We start from the raw sequence: 22,311 nt of genomic DNA on the forward strand, positions 1-22,311 counted from the left end.
TCTAGGTACAGATTTCTTAGAAGTACAATTAAGAGTTCTGGAATACTCATACTTCTCAATGTTGTCCATAGCTTGTCATGATCCACACACTCGAAAGCCTTTGCGTAGTCAATAAAGCACAGTTCCAGGTTACACACTATAAATACCTACAGCTCTATGCACCACTGTTATACAATATATAAAACCCTAATGACTTTCATTCAGATGAAGACAGAGAAGCTTTTTGTTGATAAGAGTAAACACTACGAAAACATTTAACTCTCTGACCTTCTCTATGGGAGCGCAATAGCTCTATAGGATAAGCAACGGAATACGAACCACAAGGTCAGCAGTTCGAATCACTAGCCATTCCGCAAAAGAAAGATGAGGCCTTCTGTTCCCGCAAAGATTTACAGCCTGGAAACACTACACAGGGTTACTATGAGTCAGAACAGCCTTGATAGTACTTCACAGCAACCTTGTCTATAGCCTTGAAGCTATTTGGCATTAGAGATCCAAAGTAGCCAGTAATTTACTGTGTCTGCAAATGTGATGCTCTTTGTGAAGAAGAGCAGCTAAATGTGTGTAATGATTAACAACAATGAAAGAGCTAGCAACAGTCAATCATACTTGTATTATAAATGTTATTAATAATCATAATTGCTGTCATTTCTGCTTTAACCAAACTCTCAAAAAGTATTCACAAAGACTTTTCACTGAAGCTACTTCATTCACTGAAGGCAAAAAGTACTTACAAGGACAATTAAAATGCAGCCGTTAGACATTCCTATTAGATAGGAATGTATACCCTCAAGACAATGTATAAATGAAATGTTACATTACAGAGCAGCCCACCCTACCCCACCCCACCCCCACCCAAAAAAGCAACCTTTGAATGTTACAAAAGTTAGAATGTCATTTCCTTCAAGTCTGGGCAGATCTGTAGGTTTACTCTGGGCCTGCCCTGTTAGAGGAAACTTACAGGGAGCCTGTGAATCTACAGTGTTACCAGGGACTCACCAACAGGGTCTGTTTCAGGAAGAGGAAACCAACTAAACTGCTTGCCACTGGAATGCTCAGACCTGTTAGAAGGCCTTGTCACTGTTGTTTTTAGTGCCATCGAGTCAGTTCTGACTCATAGCAAGGCTGTAGAGGGTTTCTGAGGACCAACTGATGGGTTTGAACAGACGACCTTGAGGTTGGCAGACCAGTACTTATTCTACAGCACCACCACAGACCTCTTTTATGAGCAAGACCTTGTTGTTGTTGTTAAGTGCCATCGAGTCAATCCCAACCCATAGCAACCCTGTGTAGGGCTTCCTTGGAGTGGCTGGTGAGCTTGAACCATCAACCTTGCAGTTCAAACAGCTTTGCAGTCTGTCGCATTAACCCACAGCGCCACACATGACCTTAGGGTTAATTAAAACTGGCAAGCTGTAGTTGATATGAGTCCCACCACTGTATCAATATAAGATAAACCAGGAAAACACTCTTTAGTTCTGAGATTCAAAGGGCAATCGCTGGCTGTTACTTAAAACCAGAAACCCTCTGCTTACTAATTTGACTGGGTCAGAGGGAACAAACAAAATAAAACCATCTCCGCCTCCTGACAGAAGCAGCCTTGGGCAAAATGCTGAAATTCATCTTTGTGGAACTCAAGCCTCTCATTTCCTCATTCCCCTCCCTCCCCTCTGGAAGGAGAACTGGTGATACCATGGATTAAGCACAGGACTGCTAACCACAACGTCCACAATGCAAGCCCACCAGCTGCTCCACAGGAAAAATGAGGCTGTCTGCTCCCATAAAGCTTGGCGGTGTCTGTGGGGCAGTCCACTCACTCCTGCTGGGACTCTACCACTCAGACTCAACTAGATGACACAGGCTTTTGGTTTCTCCCCTCTGTCCCAAGCACTAGAAGGACACCTAAATTGTCCTTGTCCACCCAGATCAGCCCATTATGCAAGGTTTCTGTAAAAGGTCAGAACGTAAATAGCATAGGCCCTGAGGGCCAGTGGCTCTCTGTCACAACTTCCCAGGAGCAGCCCCCGGTGGTATCAGTGTAACTATCTATGAACACTGAAATTAAAGGTGCACATGATGCTTGTGTCCGGCAGTGGCGCTGCAGGATAAGCACTGGACTGTCAATCACAGGTCAATGGTTCAAACCCACCTGCCGCTCCTTGGAAACCCTATACACGGTCACTACGAGTCAGAACCAACTCAGTGGCACTTAACAACGACATATTGCCATCATGAAACAATACAATTTTTTTAGTTATGTTTTTCCCCAACCATTTAGAAATGTAAAAACCATTCTTAAACTGTGAACCATCAAAAAAAGCAGGTGATGGGCCAAGTCAACAGCCCTCTCCCGACCCCAAAACCACCCATGTTTCCCTTTCCCAGGATCCTTAACCACATCTGAACTTCATCTCTCAGCAGAACAAACAACACCAGCAACATTATACTAATCAGAACAACGCGATCAACCAACTGGACCTAAGTGATGTTTACAGAATGCACCACCCAATGCCAGGAAAACACAAGTTCTTCTGAAGTGGACATGGAACACTCTCCAAGATGGTCCATAAAGCAAATCTTAACGAAGTTAAAAGAACTGAAATCATACAAAGAACATTCTGTGACCATAACAGAATCCAGCTACCAATCAGCAGCGGCCGTTTATGGGAATATGCCCAAATATTTAGAAATTAAACAGCACACTTAAGTAACCCATTCTGTTGGGTCACCTCTCTTTAGAATGGGCACAAATATGAGTCTCTTCCAGTCAGTTAGCCAGGTAGTTGTCTGCCAAATTTCTTGGCATAGGTGAGGGCCTCCATTGTTACCTGTTTGCTGAAAGATTTCGACCTGTATTCCATCAATTCCCGGTGTCTTCAGTGTATCTTGAGACTTCTTCCTTCAGTTCACTGGCTCTTGATCGTATGCTGCCTCTTGAAATGGGTGAACACTGAACACTGAACATTTCTTTTTGGTACACTGACTTTGTGTATTCCTTCCAACTTCTTTTGATGCTTTCTGCATCATTCAATGATTTGCCTGTTTGTTGTTGTTGTTAAGCACCATGGAGTAGGTTCCAACTCATAGTGACCCTTGCAAAGGATTTCCGAGGCTGCAAATCTTACAGACTCCTTCAACATTGCAGGTCAAGGCTTGAATTTTTTCTTCAGTTCCCTCATCTTAAGAAATGCCAAACATGTTCTTCCCTTTTGGTTTTCTAACTTCAAATCTTTGCCCATTTCATTGTAATACTTGACTATGTCCTCTCAAAGTACCCTTTGAAATTTTCTGTTCAGCTCTTTTTTTTTACCTTTTCATTTCCTCCATTTGCTTTAACATTTCTACACTAGAGAGCAAATTTCAGAGTCTCTTCTGACATCCATTTTGGTCTTCTCCTCCTTCCTTGTCTTCTAATGACCTTTTGCTTTCTTCCTGTATGACGCTCTTAATTTCATCTCACAACTCTACTGGTCTATGGTCATTAGTACCTTCTGCATCAAATCCATTCTTGAAATGGTCTCTAAATAGAAGTGGAATATATTAAAAGTCAGGTTTTGACTCTGGTGGACTTGTTTTAATGTTCTTCAGCTTCAACCTGAACTTACATATGAGTAACTGGTAGTCTGTTCCAGTCTGCTCCTGGCCTTGTTTTGGATGATGATATGGAGCTTTTCCACCATCTCTTCACCCCACCCCACCCACCCCGAACAGTCCATTTTATTTCTGTGTATTACATCTGGTGAGGTCCACGTGTCTTTTATGCTCTTTAAAAAAGGCATATGCAATGAATAAGGCATTGTTCTGCAAATTTCTGTCATGCGATCAGCAGGATCATTTCTGTCACCAAGCCCACATTTTCCAACTACTGATCCTTCCGCTGTGTTTCCAACCTTTGCATTCCAATCACCTGTAATTGATGGTATGTTTGATCCATTTCAGACTGAAGCAGTTGGTAGAATTCTTCAAGTTCATCTTCATTGGTTTGAGTGGCTAGTGCATACATGTGAATAACAGTGGTACTGACTGGTCTTCCTTATAGACGTATGGGTACTATCCCATCACAGGCAGCATTGTACTTCCAGATGGATCTGGAAAGGTTTTTGATGATGAATGTGATACTGTTCCTCTTCTTTCTGTCATTCTCAGCATAGCAAGTGAACGATTGCCAGATTCAGAATGGCCAATGACAGTCCACTTCAGCTCACTCACGAATGCCTAGGATATTGATTTTATGTGTTCCATTTCATTGTTGACAACTTCCAGTTTTCCTAGATTCACACGCCATCCATTCCATGTTCTAATGATTAATGGATGTTTACAGCTGTCTCCTTATTTGGAGTTATGCCCCATCAGCAGGTGAAGGTCCTGAAAGCGTGACTCCATTTGTGTCATCACAGTCACTGTACTTTGGGGATGAGTGCCTTCCAACCTGACAACATTCTGATGCTCTTCATCATGTTTCAGTAGTTTGGTGCTATCTGACAGGTGTCACTGCTCTTCATGAGGCTTTTGGTGGCTAGATATTCAGAAGCAGTCTGCCTCTTTTTCTTAGTCTGTCTGTGTTTGGAAGCTCAGCTGAAACCTGCCCACCGTGGATGACACTGTTGGCATTTAAAATATTGATGGTTCAGCTTCCGGCATCACAGCAAAACGCCAGCCACCCAAATACGACAAACTGACAGACACGTGGTGGCAGATAACATATAAGCACAAGAAACAATGCTCACTCAATTAGTCTTTAGGGAACTGCACCTTCCAACCACAGTAAAAGCCCACTCCACACCATCCACAGAAAGGCGGTACAAAGACGACAATGGCACTGCCAGGTGCTGCCGAGGACGGGGATCCGCTGCCCCACTCATACACTGCGTGTGGGAATGCAGACCGGTACAGTCACTGCACAAAAGTCTGACAGATTCTTGTAATAGTAAACACCTCCACCTTCATTAGGAGACAGCCAAGCAGCTCCTAGGTATTAACTAAGCCCCAAAAAACCACCTTACATTCGCTCAGGGGATAAAGAGTCGGACTCCATGTTTCGACGGTTGATGGCTGACAACTTTAAATCCCAACACCCCTCTCCCATTCTGCCTCACATTTTGGCAAGTTGATAAGAAATCCTGAGTGCTCCTTCCTTTGGAGTGTGCACAAGCCCCTTCGCATGGCAGTCCCCAAGCCCACCCCCAGTCACAAGGAAAGCTCTAAGCCAGTATCCTTGCTTTGCTTCTGAAGCCATTTCAGACCAGCTCGGGTTTGTCCAGTGAAACCCTGTTATATAAATAATAAGCTTTCTCAGGAAAACTCTCCAAGCCTTCTTGGGGGGTGTGGCATCCTCTACCTCGGCATGCAAACCAAATGTTGGGTGTGGATTCATCCTGCCACTTCAGGATGGCCACAGAACAATATGAAACCTATACAGAAATATTTATAGTGATTTTCCTCACGCTCACCCAAAGCTGGAAACCAATGTCCTTCTATAACATCCTGAAAATTGGAAAATCACAGGTGGCTGCCAAGCATTAGGACGCGGGCAGAATAGAATACAGAGAAATCCTGTTATAAAGTAATATCTGAAGACAGGACTGAAAACGGAAAGGAGGCAATGGCAGGTCTGGTCGGTCCCAGATAAAGAAAGGGACCAGGCCTGGATGCCCAGTCATACTACAAGCAAGACTCCATGGGTCATAGAAAGGCCTTCAGCTTTATCCTGCTGTAAAGCCCCCGGTGGGCTGAATGGAGGAATCTATCAACTGACCCACAATTCACCATTTTAAAGGACAACCAGGCTGCTCTGTGAAGAACTGACCACAGGGGGAGAAACAGCAGGCACGAAACCAGTTAGGAGGCTAGTCTTGAATGCAGGGGTATAAAAGACAGCCGTAGTTCAGATTCTGGATAGAGGTTGATGATAAACTATTTGAGGGTATGTGAGAGAGGGAAGTCAAGGATGGAGCCGAAAGTCTAGCTTGGGCAATAAATGGAAAGAAGTATTTGCAGTTTACTGAAATTGAAAGCCTTAGGCCAATTTCCCTAGTACACCCTTCTTGGGATGCTGCTCTGCTATCCACCCTTCTATTTCCTCATTCTCCCAGCCTGCCAGCAGTATCGGAGGCCTGTTATCAGCATTCCATCACAAGACCCTTCTGCAAAGAGTAACCGCAGGGTCCTTCCAGCTCAAACCAGATTCAGACACAAACAGTGTCTTCCAAAATTGACCCCAAACTCAAGAATCTCCAGAAGGAACACATGATCTTCCTCACTGTCCCCCCTGAACCCACTTTAGAAGCGAGGGTGTACCTAGAGAATACGGAGAACATGACTCAACAGCCAGACCTCCATTTATGGGGGCGGGAGGGTAGAGAAGACTTAGGAGTCTCAGAAATCTAAGGTATAGAGACCCAAGTGCCCCCCCCAATTCAGGGAGCCCGTGTCATTGTGACACCTTGAGTTGATCCTTGTCTTACAGGCAATAAAATCCGTGTTTCTCCTGCACCCCAGCGTCCACTTTACCTCAGCTGACTAACAGAACAGGACAAGGATCTGAAGGTTGAGTGACAATGGAATGTGGACGGCTGCATGAGGATACATGGGAATGGCAGACTCGGGTGTTCGATTCCAAACTGGTTTCGTTTGAGTAAGTAATCGGTTTCTCCGTGCCATCTCCACCATCTTCACAGAGCTCATCTATAAATCACTCTTTGAACTCCAAGATGTCTTTCTTCAGGCTTGTGGCCAAGAGCCTGGCTCAGTAATAGCTCCAGAGTTCCTTTGTCTCTGAATGAAGGCCGTTGCCCACAGTCTAACGAGTCCAGGGACCACTACAAAAGACTGGAAGAATGAGAGCACTGGTCACAAGTCTAACCTTGTTTGTTTTGATTCACTGGCTCTTTTTCCTGTCTACTTCATCCAGTTCAGATAATTGAATGTCAGGGGTGGCTCACACTGACCACTTCTGTGTTTTGAAGTTGAGTCAGAACACCTTACCAAAGAGTCTCTTGTGGTATTCCAGCTCATGGCATAGGTAAAAATAAAGGAAATTGCCAACTTAAAAGTTATTTGTATAGTGTAACCTAATTGATGCTCCCTCCGCAAAGCTGAGCTGAATCACAGCTGAGTCAAAATGCCATACGGTAGTCTGAGTTAACCTGACAACTCATGTCAAGTTTTGGTGTGGTTTTTTCCCCCCCTTTTTGTCTTTTTGGGGTAGCCAAAGACACTTTTCCTGGCCAGAGGCTTAGTAATGTTCGGGGAAAACCTCTCTGTGTGTAGACACAGATGGCAGTTCTGTGGTCCACTGACCTCTGAATTACCTACTCTGTTCACTGTCCTTAGAAAGGTCAGGCAACATATTTACACAAGCAATTAGGAGTTTATAATCACTCCTCAGTCCTTGAACTCAGAGCCATGTGGAATATTACTAACTCTTCTGGTCCCCTCTATTCGAGCCTTCCTTCGATGCGCTCATCTGTATCCAATGGTTCAAGCGAACAACAGTGGTAATAATGAGTTCCTATTGTGTGTTGTTAGGGCTCAAGCTTTGTCACTTTGTCACTTCTGACTCATAGCAACTTTATACAGGCTTTCCAAGGACCAGCTGATGGGTTTGAACCGCCAACCAGGCAGTTAGCAGTCCAGTGCCTAGCCTACAAAACCACACCAGGACTCCAGATCTTAAGCATTGTTGTTGTTGTTGTAATGTGCCATGGAATTGGTTCTGACTCATAGAGACCCTGTACAGGGTTTCCGAGGCTGTAAATCTTGTTGGGAGCAGAAAGCCTCGTCTTTCTCCCATGCTAGTTTCAAGCTGCTGACCCTGAGGTTCACAGCCCGATTCGTAACTACCATGCTACCAGGCTAGGTAGTAAGAATTCAGAGATGGATATGAATTCTGCCCTCAGGTTGCTCCCATTCTAGTGGGACTGGCAGGTAAGAAACGCTAAGGATGATTCCCTGTGAGGTTCTTTGAAAGAGGTAAGCACACAGCTCCACGGGAATCTGAGGGCGGGCCACTTGGAAGGTCAGAAGAGGCTTTCCGAATAGGTGGAAAGCAGTTGGCTCTCTGTCAGCGCTAACAAGTGCTCCTCACACTATAGCTGCTGGCTCGTCACTGCTGTGTTCAGTCCAACGTTTACAGAGCACTTAAACGGGCCAACTACTGTGCTTTGTTGTTGTGTTCAACGTCATGGAGTCGGTTCCAAGTCACAGCGAGCCTGTACAGAGTTGCTGAGGGGAAAGTACTGTGCTAGGAAATACTAGAGAGACCATCCAGCCTCAAGAAAGCTGCTAACAGGGAGAATGCTATGGCAAAATCGACTTCACTACGAAAAGTGCGGCGAGGAAGTTCACACTTCAAACATCTCCTCTCCATTCTAAACAATACACTGACTAGCAGAATGTTTTTGTGAAAGAATGAGAAATGTGTGTTGTTAAGTGCATCGAGTTGCTTCCAACTCATAGGGACCCTAGATAGGGCTTCAGAGGAGCAACTAGTGGGTTTGAACCACTGACCTTGTGGTTTGCAGTCCAGTGCTTATCCTACAGCACCACACCAGAGCTCCTAGTGACCCTGAATAGGGCTGTAAATCGTTACAGGAACAAACAGCCTCATCTTTCTCCCTCAGTGCAACTGGTGGGTTTGAACTGTTGACCTTGTACTTGTTACTAGTCCAGTGCTTATCCTACAAAGCCAATTGCAATTCAATCCAGGCAGGATGTCAGGGGCCACGAGCTCCCTGTACTTTGCAGAGAACCACAGCCACCCTGGGAAACTGCCTCCTAGGACAAGACTCCTTGCACCTAAAATGATGAAAGGAGCTACAATCAATGCAGCGCTGGACGGAGGCTGGACACGCAACAGGGCACCTCCAGGGTCATGCAGCTTAGTGACCAGGAAGACCTTAGTCACAGTGTCATTAAGATACAAGTCACCAACAGACACTAGGATCACTGAGGGGGGAGCAGGGGGAGAGGAGCTGGGAGTCCAGTTCCTGGATAAAAACTTGTGTGCGTGTTTTAAAGCCATTACATGAAAATCAGCATTATGTGAAACTGGAGGATGACCCCGTCCGATCACAAATAGATGATGACTACATTAGACCCCAAGGAGGTGCTGCGGGTTAATGCGCTGAACTCCAAGGTCGACGGTTCAAGCTCACCAGCCACTCCTTGGACACCCTATACAGGGTCGCTGACCCAACGGAACTGACACAATGGCACTTAATAACAACAAACATCATTACATGGAGTCCTGGGGTGGTACAGTGGGTTAATGTGCTGGACTACAAAGTCAGTTTCAAACACAAGGTCAGCAGTTCACATTCATCAGCCGCTCCTCGGAAACCCTACACAGGGTCACTATGAGTCAGAACCAACTCGACGGCACTTAACAACAACAACAACTCATAACATAAATGCCAAACACTGAGAACCAAGGCCTACCCAAGTTGACACGTCACCTCAACCTCAACCATTACTCTCTCCTTGACCTCAGCATTCACTATCGCCAGACGGACATCCTTAAGGTGTAAAAGAGTCAGATTTTTCACTACGGTCATATAAGGGAAACGTAAGATCACAAGACAGTATGTGAGGTGCAGGTGTGCAAAGTGGGTGGTTTCAGAGACAACGGTGACCCTCCTAACCAGGTCTGGTACATAGTCGCGCTGGATCCTCTTAAGGGAGCCAAGCAAAGACTCCACTCCCCGAGTCACGCACCAGGCTAGAGATGCGCAGCTCACTGTCCAAAATGGACAGTCTTCTGGCATCCCAGAACAGTTGGAAGGTGGGCTGTGGAAGGAGGCATTCCAAGCATAGCCGACCACCTTTCTATGTGACCCACAAACAAAACGAGTGCTCAGGACCAATGTGGCAAGCTCGCCTCTTGCACAGCATGAATGTGGATTAACTCCTTTTCCCAAGCGTTTAGACCAAAAGCCCATCTCGTGGACCAGCACACAGTTGAAGCTGACCTTGCTCAGTCTCCTTGATGTGAGTTAAGGCTACTGCATGAAGAATCTGGATGGGGGTCTCTAGTGATCTATCACTTGGAAAGAATGACCCCCAAACTTAGCAACTTCAAACAGTAATAAATGTGGATTATCTCACACAGAGCTAAGGGTCAGGAGTCAAGGAGTGGCTTTGTATGGAGTTCTTGCACACAGAACTATGGTCATCTAATGGCTAGACTGGGACCGAGAGGACCCACTTCCAAGATGGTTCTTACACAGCTGTTGGTAGGAGGCCTCGGTTTCCACCACACGGATGTCCCTCCATTTGGCTGTGTGCCCTCTTGATCTAGCAGCTGGCTTCTTCCTCAGGGTGAGTGGTTCAAGGCAGCAATGTCTACTCTCAAAGGTCACACACGGTCACTCTACTCTTTTCTATTGTGTAGAAACAACAAGCCATTACACTCAGCCCAGACCCAGGGGAAAAGAACTAAGTTCCTCTTCTTGAACGAATGTGTGGACACACGCAGGACCACTACAATGGGATGGAAGAAATTCCTCTCACTTGGGGCTGTCAAAAACTGTAAGAAGATTGTAGGATCTTATTACAGAAATCAGAATAAATTATCATCCTCCTGAAATCGTTTCCCAAGGGGCCATCGCAGCACAGTGGTTAAAGCACTCGTTGGCATCCAAAAGTCAGGGAGGTTCAAGCCCACTCACCACTCGGCAGGAGATGTGGCAGTCTATGTGCCCATAAAGGTTTACAGCCTTGCCACCAAGTGCTAAGCTGGAGCAGAAACACAACTGGTTTCTCGGTCATTTACAACTGTTGTTGGGTTTTTTTTTAATAGCAAATATAAAAGAAATGGCGTCTACTATGCACAAAATTCTGCTCTCCATGCCACATATCCTCACAATAACTCTGTACAGTGGGCACCATCTCCTCACCTTCAGTAGGAGGCACAGGAAGGACTGACATCCAGGTCTCCTGAGTTTCAAATTCAGGGCTCTTTCTACTGCATGACAGACAGACACTTCGTTATTTCAAGAGCCAAAGCCAGGCGCCCGTCTGTAGCCTCCAACAGCTGGGAAGGTTCCCAATACGCACTTTCTAAGGTGTCCTCCCTCCGAGGCACTCCTTGTCTTTTGCTTCACCAGTTAGTACCTTCCTTCCCTCAGTCTGGTTTGGCTTTGTCTCCTGGGTTCGATTTGCTGCTCTGAGGCCTCATTTTGCTTCACTTGTGTCCCATTCAACTCCTGGTACCTGGGGCCATCCTCCCTCTCGGTTCACCTGCATTCCTGCACACACCAGAACACAGTACTAGGTCCTCTAGGAATATCCCAAGGAGACCCCAAAAGGAAAAACGTTAATCCCATTAATCCCACAGTGTCAGGACTGAAGGAGACCCCTCGGAGCAGCTGGACTCGGTTCCAAACTTCCCGAGAGGTGCTTTAGGGGCAGCTTGTGATTTGTCCAAAGACGCGCAGAGAAACAGTAGCAGGACCAAAACCAGAAGCCTGGCCTTAAAAACCATCGAGGGTTCTCTGCACCACCACACAACTATCTGTTCTTCTGTCCCAAGAGCCGAGCATCAGTTCGCTAGTCCTGGTCTCCAAAGCCTACCGGAAAACAAGGAAAAGCACCCTAGCGGAAGTACGGCAAATCTGAGGTGCAGCCTCCTTTCTTAGCTCCCCCCAGTAATCCAAGAGCTCCTGAGTGTGGTGCAGTCAGTCCACCATGGCTGTCCCCTAAAGTCCAAAGGCAGGCCCTTTTCTTTCGCTTGGATTTAAGTCTCTCTGCTTCCAGCGTCACCTATAATTTACCAAAGAGACCTATCATACCAATCAGACGTCAACCCTTTGATAAATACCTCATAATGGGCCAAATAAAAAAAACACCCGTTAGTACAAATTGCACCTTAATGTAAAGAAAACAAAAATCCTCACAACTGGACCAATAAATAACATCACGATAAATGGAGGAAAGACTGAGGTTGTCGGAGACTTCCGTTTGCTTGAATCTACCATCGACATTCATGGAAGCAGCAAGTCAGGAAATCATATGATGTATTCCATGAGGCAAATCTGCTGTGTGTTCAAGAGTGAACGCATCAGTTTGATGTCTAAGGTGCGCCTAAACCAAGCCACAGTATTTCCAATTGCCTCATGTAAATGTGAAAATGAATAAGGAAAATCACAGAAGAATCGATGCATTTGAATTACGGTGTTGGAGAAGAATATTCAAGGTACCATGGAGACTGTCCCATCCCTCCCACCCACCTTGTGAACTACTTGCACGAGTCCCCCAAGTTTTCTCCTCTCCAGACCCAACAGCTGCACTGGGTTTTTGTTTGGGGGCATTGGTGTTTTACCTTTAGTTGTTTCATTGTTTTTCTGTTTATTCTGTTTTGTTTTTTGAAGTTTTCACTGTGAATTAAGTGATAGTTTAAGTTTACGTGGGAGAACATCAGTTTTACGCTCCTCCTATTGTATTCGTTTCACTGCAATGCTAACAACCCCTGGTGCCTCATCATTCTACAGTATTTGCTTTTATTCCGTTTGTTTTTGTTTGCTTGTTCTTTCTTCTTTTACTTCTCTTTCCATTCTCTTGAATTTTATCCTTTCTATCTTTTATTTATTTTTCCATCTTTTCCTGTTTCTTATTTCCCCCCTTTTTATCTCCTCCTTTTGTTATTTCTTTACTACTCTCTAATCTCTCTTTTCACCTTCCATCTCTGTGATTTTTTTTTTTAATGCCTTTCATTTTTTTTCTCTTCTACAACTCAAGTTTTCTATCCCTCTTTTTAGTTAGTACATTCTTTATTTCTGGTTATTTCCCATTTGAATTTCTCTTTTCTCCTATTATTTTCTCTTCTCATTGCTGGTTGCTTGTTTTTATTATTTTGCTTTTCTGTTTGTGGGAGCAGGTTTCATCTCTTTCACAGTTGACAGGACAGAGCAACTATACCCATAAAGCCCTGCCACAATTGTGCAGCTCCACCCACTGAGCAAGAGCCAGTACCAGCAGCTCCTATACCACCTGATCAACCACAGACCAGCCAATCCCACCCTAAACTGAGGTGCACGCAGAAAGGACGAGAGCAGGGCACACAACTATAGCCATAGTTGGTGAGAGCCTAAGAACACATCAACATACAACCATCAATTAAATACAACTACGAAAATACCACAATGTCTGGGCGATAAGACAATTTTAGTTCACACAAAGAAAACAAGAAAGAATGGTTAAAAACAAATAGCAGAGACACAGAAACAAAAACTGTTCCTGAGAAAGAAAAGGTAATGAACTAACTGAAAAAGAATTCAAAAGAATGATATTCAAGTATTGTCGAAGGACTGACAGAAAGATCAAGGAAAGCAAGGAGAATACAGAAAAAACTGTGTTAAAAGTAACTTCAGGAAAACACTACAAGAACAAATAAAATAAATGTAAATTCTGAAACAATACAAAACCTGCCATTAGAAATCCAGATGATTAATACTCAGATTTCAGAAATAGACAAATACATTGAAAGGACAAAGGAATAGATTCAAAGCAATGGAAGCCCAAATTAGTGAGCTTGAAGATCAATCTCTCAATACTAATATGCTAGAACAATCAGAATAAAATCATTTAAATTTCGGAAGAAAGTCTAAGAGTTATATGAGACACCATGAAGAGGAATAACTTATAGATGATCAAAGTTCCAGAAAAGGAAAAGATAATAAAAAGCACAGAGAAAACCTTCAAGAGCTGTTGGAAAAAACCTCCTTAACATCATGAAAGATGAGACGATAAACATACAAGAAGCTGAATGAACCCCAAACAGGACAGACATGTAAAGAAAATCACCAAGAAATACCATAATCAAAGTGTCCGAAGTGAAAGACAAGGAAAGAATCCTGAGAGCAGCTCAGGAAAACTGAAAAGTTCCATACAAAGGTCAAGTTCCATACAATAAAACTAAGCTCTGAAATCAAACTGACTATGTCTGTGGAAAGACACAGTGGAAAAGCTCCATGTCATCAGTCAAAATAAGGCCAGGGGCAAACTGTGGAACAGAACATCAATTGCTCATATGCAAGTTCAGGCTGAAGCTGAAGGAAATTAAAACAAGTCTACAAGAGACAAAAAATAACCTTGAACATATCCCACCTGAACTTAGTAGAGATCATCTCAAGAACAGATCTGATGCATCCGAGACTAAAGACCAAAGATCAGAAGAAGTGTGGGATGACATCAAGAACATCATACATCAAGAACACAAAAGGTCATTAAGAAGACAAGAAGGAAGGAAAAGAACAAAATGGATGTCAGAAGAGACTCTGAAACTTGCTCTCCAACATAGAGATGCTAGAGCAAATGGAAGAAATGAGGAGGTAAAAGAGCTGAACAAAAAAATTTTAAAGGGCAGCTAGAGAAGACAAAGTCAAGTATTATAATGAAATGTGCAAAGACGTGGAGTCAGAAAACCAAAACGGAAGAACACACTCAGCATTTCTCAAGCTGAGGAAACTAAAGAAAAATTCAAGCCTCGACCTGAAATACTGAAGGATTCTCTGGGCAAATAACTGAATGATGCAGAAAGCATCAAAAGAAGATGGAGAGAATACATAGTCACTGTACTAAAAGGAACTAGTCGATGTTCAACCATTTCAGAAGGAGCAAATATTCAAGAGCCAACGACCCTGAAGGAAGAAGTCCAAAGTGCATTAAAGGTATTGGCAAAGAACAAGGCACCAGGTATTGATGGAATACAAATTGAAATCTTTCAAATAACTGATGCGGCACTGAAGGCACTCACTCATCTATGCCAAGAGATATGGAAGACAACTACCTGGCCTACTGACTCAAAGCGATCCATATTTGTGCCCATTCCAAAGAGAGGTGACCCAACAGAATGGGAAAATCATTGGACAATATCATTAATATAACATGCAATTAATATTCTGCTAACGACAACTAAAAACCAGTTGCAACAGTACGTTGACATGGAACTGACAGAGATTCAGACTGAATTCATACGAGGATGTGGAGCTAGATATATCAATGCTGACATCAGATGGATCTTGGCTGAAAGCAGAGGATACCATAAAGATGTTTACCTGTGCTTTATTGACTGCACAAAGACTTTTGATTGTGTGGATCATGACAAGCAATGGACAACATTGCAAAGTATGAGTATTCCAGGACACTTAATTGTGCTCATGAGGAACCTGTATATAGACCATGAGGCAGTTATTCGAAAAGAACAGGGGACCGCCAAATACTTTAAAATTAGGAAAGGTGTGGGCCAGAGCTGTATTCTTTCACCGTACTTATTCAATCTGTATGCTGAGCACATAATCCAAGAAACTGGATTATATGAAGAAAAACGTGGCATCAGGATTGGAGAAGTCTCATTAACAACTTGCAATATGCAGATAATACAACCTTTCTTGTTGAAAGTAAATAGGACTTAAAATAAAATGAAAATCAGAGACCACAGCCTTCAGTATGAGTTGCACCTCAATATAAAGAAAACAAAAATCCTTACCACTGGACCAATAAACAACATCCATATAAATGGAGAAAAGACTGAAGCTGTCAAAGACTTCATTCTTCTTGGATCAACCACCAAGACTCATGGAAGCAGCCAAGAAGTCAAATGATGTATTGTATTGGGCAAATCTGCTGCACAAGACCTCTTTAAAGTATTCAAGGGCAAAGACGTCATTTTGAGGACTAAGGTAAGACTGACCCAAGACATGGTATTTTCAATAACCTCATATGCATGTGAAAGTTGGACAGTGAATAAGGAAGACCATAGAAGAATTGATGGCTTTGAATTATGGTGTTGGAGGAGTGTATTAAAAGTACCACGGGCTGCCAAAAGAACAAACAGATTTGTGTTGGAAGAAGTACAGTCAGAAACGCCCCCTCCAAGACTGAAACTCAAAAGGTACACACGAGCAGGCATGTAAGCTTGCGCACGACAGCGTTGGTCTACATGTGAGTGGATGTGGGGGCAAGTCAGTAATGAAGATATGGGCTGAGTTCTACCACATTCCATAGACTCCTGTTGATCTTGAGACAAGAGGGAGAAGAAGAAGGGCTGGTTGGTCTGAAGTTTGGGGAGACTTGCGAATTCCTGAGCTCATGGGTACTGACCTAGCCACAGAGGGCTAAAGCTGAGAGTGAAGCATACAGCTGATATGAATGAAGTGAGGGGAAACGCACAAGAATGCCCAAACTCGCATATAGTACCCATCTGACCTAGCTTTGATGGCTTGGTGGATCAGAACTTGACTAGAGAAAGATTAAATTTGATAAAGAAAGCAAATGTAAATTGCTACAATTTGATGAACTTGATCTTTACTTATGGATGTAGCAGCTCAAAATACCAACCAAGAGGGAAGGAGTCTTCATATCAAGGATCAAGCTTATACCCTCTGTACACAGGGTTGTTAGGAACTTAGACATTGGCTACCTAAAATGAAGTGGGGTATAAAGACACAAAGTGGCTGGATTACAAGTTTTCAAGAGAGAATTTAGTTTCCGAGTGTGCAGGGGAAGGTAGAATTCCGCTGAACAATTTTCATTTTGTCTAGATGTGTCTGGTTAAAGGAGATGGGGATAGGATTCATTTGATTCAATAGTGAGTAATTGTTATCATGAGGAATTGCGATGCTCACAACTGTAAAGACATAAGTTGTATAACAAAAAGGGAAGCGTAGTTAATCTCACAGTCCAGGAACAGAGGCCCCTAGGACCATCAAGAGAGAAGAGCATGAGCAGAACATGGGACCCTAACCAGAGAAGCAGCAACACCAGAGATGGAGGCAGAAATGAGGACATGGAGAGAGAGAGAGAGCAGCTGAGGACTCTAGACTCATGGAAAGAGAAAGACTAAGTGTTGGCAGCCAGGAGGTTAGTTTGCAGAATGTGCCCTTTTGTTGTTTAAACAATTATATATTCCTGCATGTTTTATGTACATAAAGACAAGCAGGGAATAGAAGCAAATACTGTTAACTGATGATGATGCACAGAGAGGACTGTAATCAGTGCAATGAAACAAAATATGACAGGTTGAGTGCAAAACTGATGTTCTACCATGTAAACTCCCACTCAATTCACAATAAAAGTTTTGAAAAAGAAGTATAGTCAGAGTGCTCCTGGAAAGCCAGGAGGGCCAGACTTCGTCTCCCATACTTCAGACATATCATCAGGAAGGATGTTCCTGGAGAAGGACATTATGTTTGGTAAAGTGGAAGGTCAGAAAAAAAAAGAGGAAGACCCCCAATGAGATGGACTGGCACAGTGGCAGCCAATGGGCTCAGGTGTAACAATGATGGTGAGGTTGGCACAGGACTAGGCGGTGTTCTGTTCTGTTGTGCATAGGGTCACTTTGCTATGAGTCATCACCAACTAACAGCAACAATAACACCCAGAGCAATCTATAGATACAAGGCTCTGGTAGCGTAGTGGTTACGAATCGGGCTGTGAACCGCAAGGTCAGCAGTTCGAAACTACCAGCTGTTCCGCAGAAGAAAGATGAGGCTTTCTGCTCCCGTAAAGATTTACAGCCTCGGAAACCCTGTTACAGGGTCTCTATGAGTCGGAACTGACTCCACGGCAATCCAGATCCCAACATCCTTCTTTAAAGAGAGAAACTAATATGGGAAGGAAAGAAAGCCTGGGTAAACAGCGCATTATTAAAAAAAGAAGAACCAAGTAGGAGGCCTCTCACTTTCTGAACTCAAAACGTACTACAGTCATAGGGGTCAGAAGAGCCTGGTACTGGGACAGGGAGACACACAGAGATCAACGGAACGGAGCTGAGAACCCAGAAATACATCCATCTATTGCTAGTCAGTGGATCGTTGACAGAGGGTCAAAGTATATTAAAGGGGGAAAGAGCTATAGTCTCTTCAGCAAATGTTTCTGTTGTGATTAAGTGCACCGGTGAGTTTGAACCACCCACCTTGCAGTTCAAACCGACCTGAGGTCCAGTGCTTATCCTACAGTGTCACACCAGGAGTCAACAAATGGTGCTGGCAAAACGAGAAATCCATTTGCAGAAAAATGAAACAAGATCCGTATCTCACACGGTATACTAATATGAACTCAATTTGGGTTAAAGACCAAATGTAAAGCCTAGGACTATAAAGATCATCAAAGAAAAATAGGGACCAACTTAAGGGCTCTGATACATAGGATAGGACACATTATCGAACTTAACTGGAAACATACAAATAGGTGACTGGGACCTCCTCAAAATTATACCCAATGTGCAGCAAAGGATTTCACCAAAAGAGCAAAAAGAGAACCTATAGACTGGGAAAAAAGAGAAACAACCTATCAGACAAAGAACTACTCTCCAAACTTTATAGAACACTTCAACCCATCAACAACAAGACAAGTAATCCAATAAAAAAATGGGCAGAGAACATGAACAGACACTTCTCCAAAGAAGACATTCAGGCAGCCAACAAGCATGAAGAAAAGCCCACATTTGTTAGCCATTAGATAGATAAAAATCAAAACAGTAGTGAATTATCACTGCATTAATAGCAAAGTTAGGGAAAAAAAAAAAAAACACAAAATAATAAACACTGTTAAGAGTGAAGAGACTGGACCCCCCTACACTGCTTGTGAGACTGTAGTGAATCACAGTGGAAAATAGTGTGTGGTGCTGTGTCAAAAAGTTGGAAAGGGAAATTCCTTATGATCCAGCAATCCCTCTACTTGGTATATATCCTCAGGAAATGAGAGCTGTGACATGAATAGATCCATGCACACCCGTGCTCACTGAAGCAGTATTCACAATAGTAAAAAGATGGACACCACCTAATTGCCATTCAATAGAAGAATGGTTAAAACAAGTAACTTTGGTGCATACACACAATGGGCTAAGGTAAGGTTGAAGAATAAGGATGAATCTGCAAAATACCTCTCAACATGGATCAACCTAGAGGACATGATGCAAAGTAAACTTAGTCAATCACAAAACGGCAACTTTTGTATAAGACCACTGTTGTAAAAAGAAAAGGTTTTCTTGATCAATGAAACATTCTATGATGGTTGCGATAGGGGGAGAGAATTGTTCACCGGCTACAGGGTTGTTGTTGTTAAGTGCCATCAAGTCAATCCCAACCCATATCAACCCAGTAAAGGGTTTCCGAGGAGCAGATGGTGAGTTTGAACCGCCAACCTTGCGGTTCAAACCAACCTGGCAGTCCAGCACATTAACCTGCAGTGCCACACCAGGCTACCCGCTAGAGGGTAGAAACATGTTAACATGGGTGACAGGGCAGGTAGAATATAAGAGGGAGGTTGGCAGAGGAACGATTAAAGTCGTAGGAGACACAAGGGGGAGTGCAAGAGTTAGAAGAAATAGAAGTAAATATTGCTAACTGAAATTGATGCGTTTGAGTTATGGTGTTGGAGATTATTAAAGGTACCGTGGACTGCCAAAAGAACAAGCAAATCTTGTGTTTCAAGAAATAGTCAGAGAAGGGATGGAAAGGAGGGTGGAATCAAAATAAGACCCCCAGGGAAGAAGTGGCATAACTGTGGTTCCATGGAGGGGACTGCAATCATTGAGATGAAGCAAAGTGTATAATTTGTTGACTATAAAAGTGATGATCATCCCTGTAAGCCTTCACTCAATTCACAATAAAAAGTTAACAATTTAAAAAAAGAAGTAGTCAAAATACTCCTCAGAAGTCAGGATGGCAACACTTCGTCTTCCGTACTATGGACACATTACCAGGAGGAACCAGTCCCCTGGAGAACATCATGCTTGGTAAAGTGGAGGGTCAGTGAAAAAGATAGTGGTTCAGAAATGGATGTTTCATTGTGTTGTGCACAGGGTCACCGACTCGATGACACCTTACACCAACAACTGTTAATTGATGGCATATGGAAGAGATTACAATCATTGTACTGAAGCAAAGGACAAAATTTGTTAAATGTAGACCTGATGATCTGCTCTGTAAGCCTTCATGGAATTGACAATAAAAAGTTGGGGGTGGGAGGAAGCAGCAGCCCTCCCTGGCCATCTTCCCCATTCTCTATGTGCTTCTTATACAGATAGCAATCACAGACCGGCTCCAAGCAGCTTAGTAACCACCAGCGTTGTGAAATCAGAACAGACCGAAACTTACAAATATTGGTGTGCTGAAACAACAAGAACCAGAACAGGAAAAACTAGGGTGAAGGCCTGGAAGGGGAGACTCGGGGGAGGCAAAAATAGCCCTTTCGGTGGCCTGAGGCGGGGGACTGGATTATAGTCAGGGCTCTGGAGAGTGTCACACATTCCATCCAGGTGGCCTGCTCAGCCACCATCATGAGCTGGGCAACACTATACCCAACTGTGCTATTCAAGAGATTCTAATGCTAGGCAACGCACAGACTGCCTCTTTCTAAGAAGGAGTGAAATTTCTAGGAGGGCACTGACCAGTAATTTTTCCCATTCCAGTTTTCCTTCTGGTATGCCAACATTTTACAAATTCAGGTCATTTCTGGTGTTGCTAAATTAGTCATGAGTGAACCAGAAGAACCAGTTCAAAGTCCTGATTTACACAACTGTCCTAGCATATTCAAAAAAGGAATGATCCATTCCTTTTTGTGCCCTCAGTCCCTAGCAAAATACCTTTCACAGTAAGTGCTGGATAAATGGCCAGTGTTAGGATCGCTGGGAACTGGATACACCCAGCCCTGGAGGACTTAGCATCTCTCAGGAGTTATCAATTACTATACCTCCCTAAGAGTCCAAAGGGGCTTCTAGATCAGCACTGAACTGCGAACCACCAGCTGCTCCTTGGAAACCCTATACAGGGTCACTATGAGTCGGAATCGACTCGAGGTCACTTAACAACCACTGCACACTTTCTACTGTAATTTGAAGGGAAAGAAGTACTCAGTGTAACTTAAATTATCTGTACCAACCCAAGTGAAGGAGTTCCTTTCTTCTAGGTGTCCTGTGTGCTTGGTACATCGCCCAGAAATTACATCACAATTATCTGCTAGCTTCCCAGTACAGGGGAGAGCAAAGACTTAGCATTTTCCAACTCCAGCATCTACTTGGTACACAGTGGACCATGGAGAAATGTGTTAAATAAGAATGGACCAGCACACATTAACTTAGTACTTACATAGTAAGGATTTCATATGCATAATCTCATGTAAGGAGTTCTGGCTTGGCCCTGTTGGATAACGCACTCGACGGCAGAGTCGGTTTGAACCACAAGGTCCGAGGTTGAAACTCACCAGTCACTCCTAGGACATCCTATACAGGGCCTCTATGGGTTGGTAACAACTCGACAGCAGTTAACAACAACAATCTCATTTAAGGTGTTCTGGTGTAGCGCTGCATGTTAATGCAGCTGGACTGCAAAGTTGGCTTGACCCTCAAAGTCAGCGGTTCAAGCTCACCAGTTGCTCCTAGGAAAACCCTATACAGGGTCGCTATGGATCAGAACCGACTTGACGGCACTTAACAGCAACAATCCCATGAAGGAGGTGGTATTCAACATTACTCCCTTGGGCTAAGCACTGAGCAAAGCATAAAATATAGGGTGCAAGCCCAGTAACTCGACAGCGCGCAGCAACCAGAAGGCTGGCAAGTGCAACCTTGCTCCCATTCACCAGGTGAGTCAAGTGGAGGCCGCGAACCAGCGCTGACCCGACCTTCGGGATCGCAGTTTTGCGTCTGCGCCCCCAACAGGGAAGTTCTGCAGCCGGTCCCCCCCGCCCAGGCTGGTAGGGACCGTGCACGACCACGTCGGCCAGCCGCCTGGACACCTGGTCCCCTCGGCCACCACCTGAGCAGCATCTCGGATGCTCATCCCCGCCTCCGTGGATCCTTTCTCCAACGGTCCATGGCCTCCGCCCGCCTCGCACCTGCACCGGGGGCGGCATGTGTCCCTCCCAGACCTTGTGGGAACCCCGCGCTGCAGAGGGCTGGGCTTCCCATAGGCAGCGAGGAGGGGAGGCCGCGGCCACCGCAGCCCCCTGTCCCGCCGTCGCCGCCGCCATTACCGATTGCGCTGCTCCTTGAAGAGCGCGGTAAGCGCACGGAGAGCCTCCAGGTCCTGGATGGGTGCAGGCACCATGACGCCGGACAACCGGGCCGGAGGCAGCCTGGGCGCCGCCATCTTGCCGCTAGCTTGCTCGCTCGCAGCTCTGGCTGAAGCCGGAGAGCAGGAGGAGGAGCCGCCGCCGCCGCCACCAAGGGAGACGCCCCGAGCCCCAGGCGCTGCCGGGCGGACCACGCGCCGAGACAGGGGGCGCCGGCCGGAAGTCCCGCCTGAGAGGAGGGGGCCGAGGCCGGAAGTTGGCTGAGGGGAAGGGGCGATGGGCGGGGTGACTTCCGAGGCT

The 22,311-nt window shown here is 44.6% G+C and overlaps 1 protein-coding gene across 1 annotated transcript in view; it reads right to left on the reverse strand.

Moving 5' to 3' along the window:
• ATXN10 (ataxin 10) overlaps positions 1–22,088 on the reverse strand; it is a 180,944-nt gene extending 158,856 nt beyond the window's left edge. The window contains exon 1 of the mRNA XM_006866892.1: positions 21,973–22,088. Coding sequence (XP_006866954.1) covers positions 21,973–22,088 — 116 coding nt within the window. The remainder of the gene's footprint in view (positions 1–21,972) is intronic.
• Positions 22,089–22,311: the final 223 nt, after the last annotated feature.

This window comes from Chrysochloris asiatica, unplaced genomic scaffold, assembly GCF_000296735.1.
Source record: "Chrysochloris asiatica unplaced genomic scaffold, ChrAsi1.0 scaffold00097, whole genome shotgun sequence".
NCBI classification, from domain to species: Eukaryota; Metazoa; Chordata; class Mammalia; order Afrosoricida; family Chrysochloridae; genus Chrysochloris; species Chrysochloris asiatica.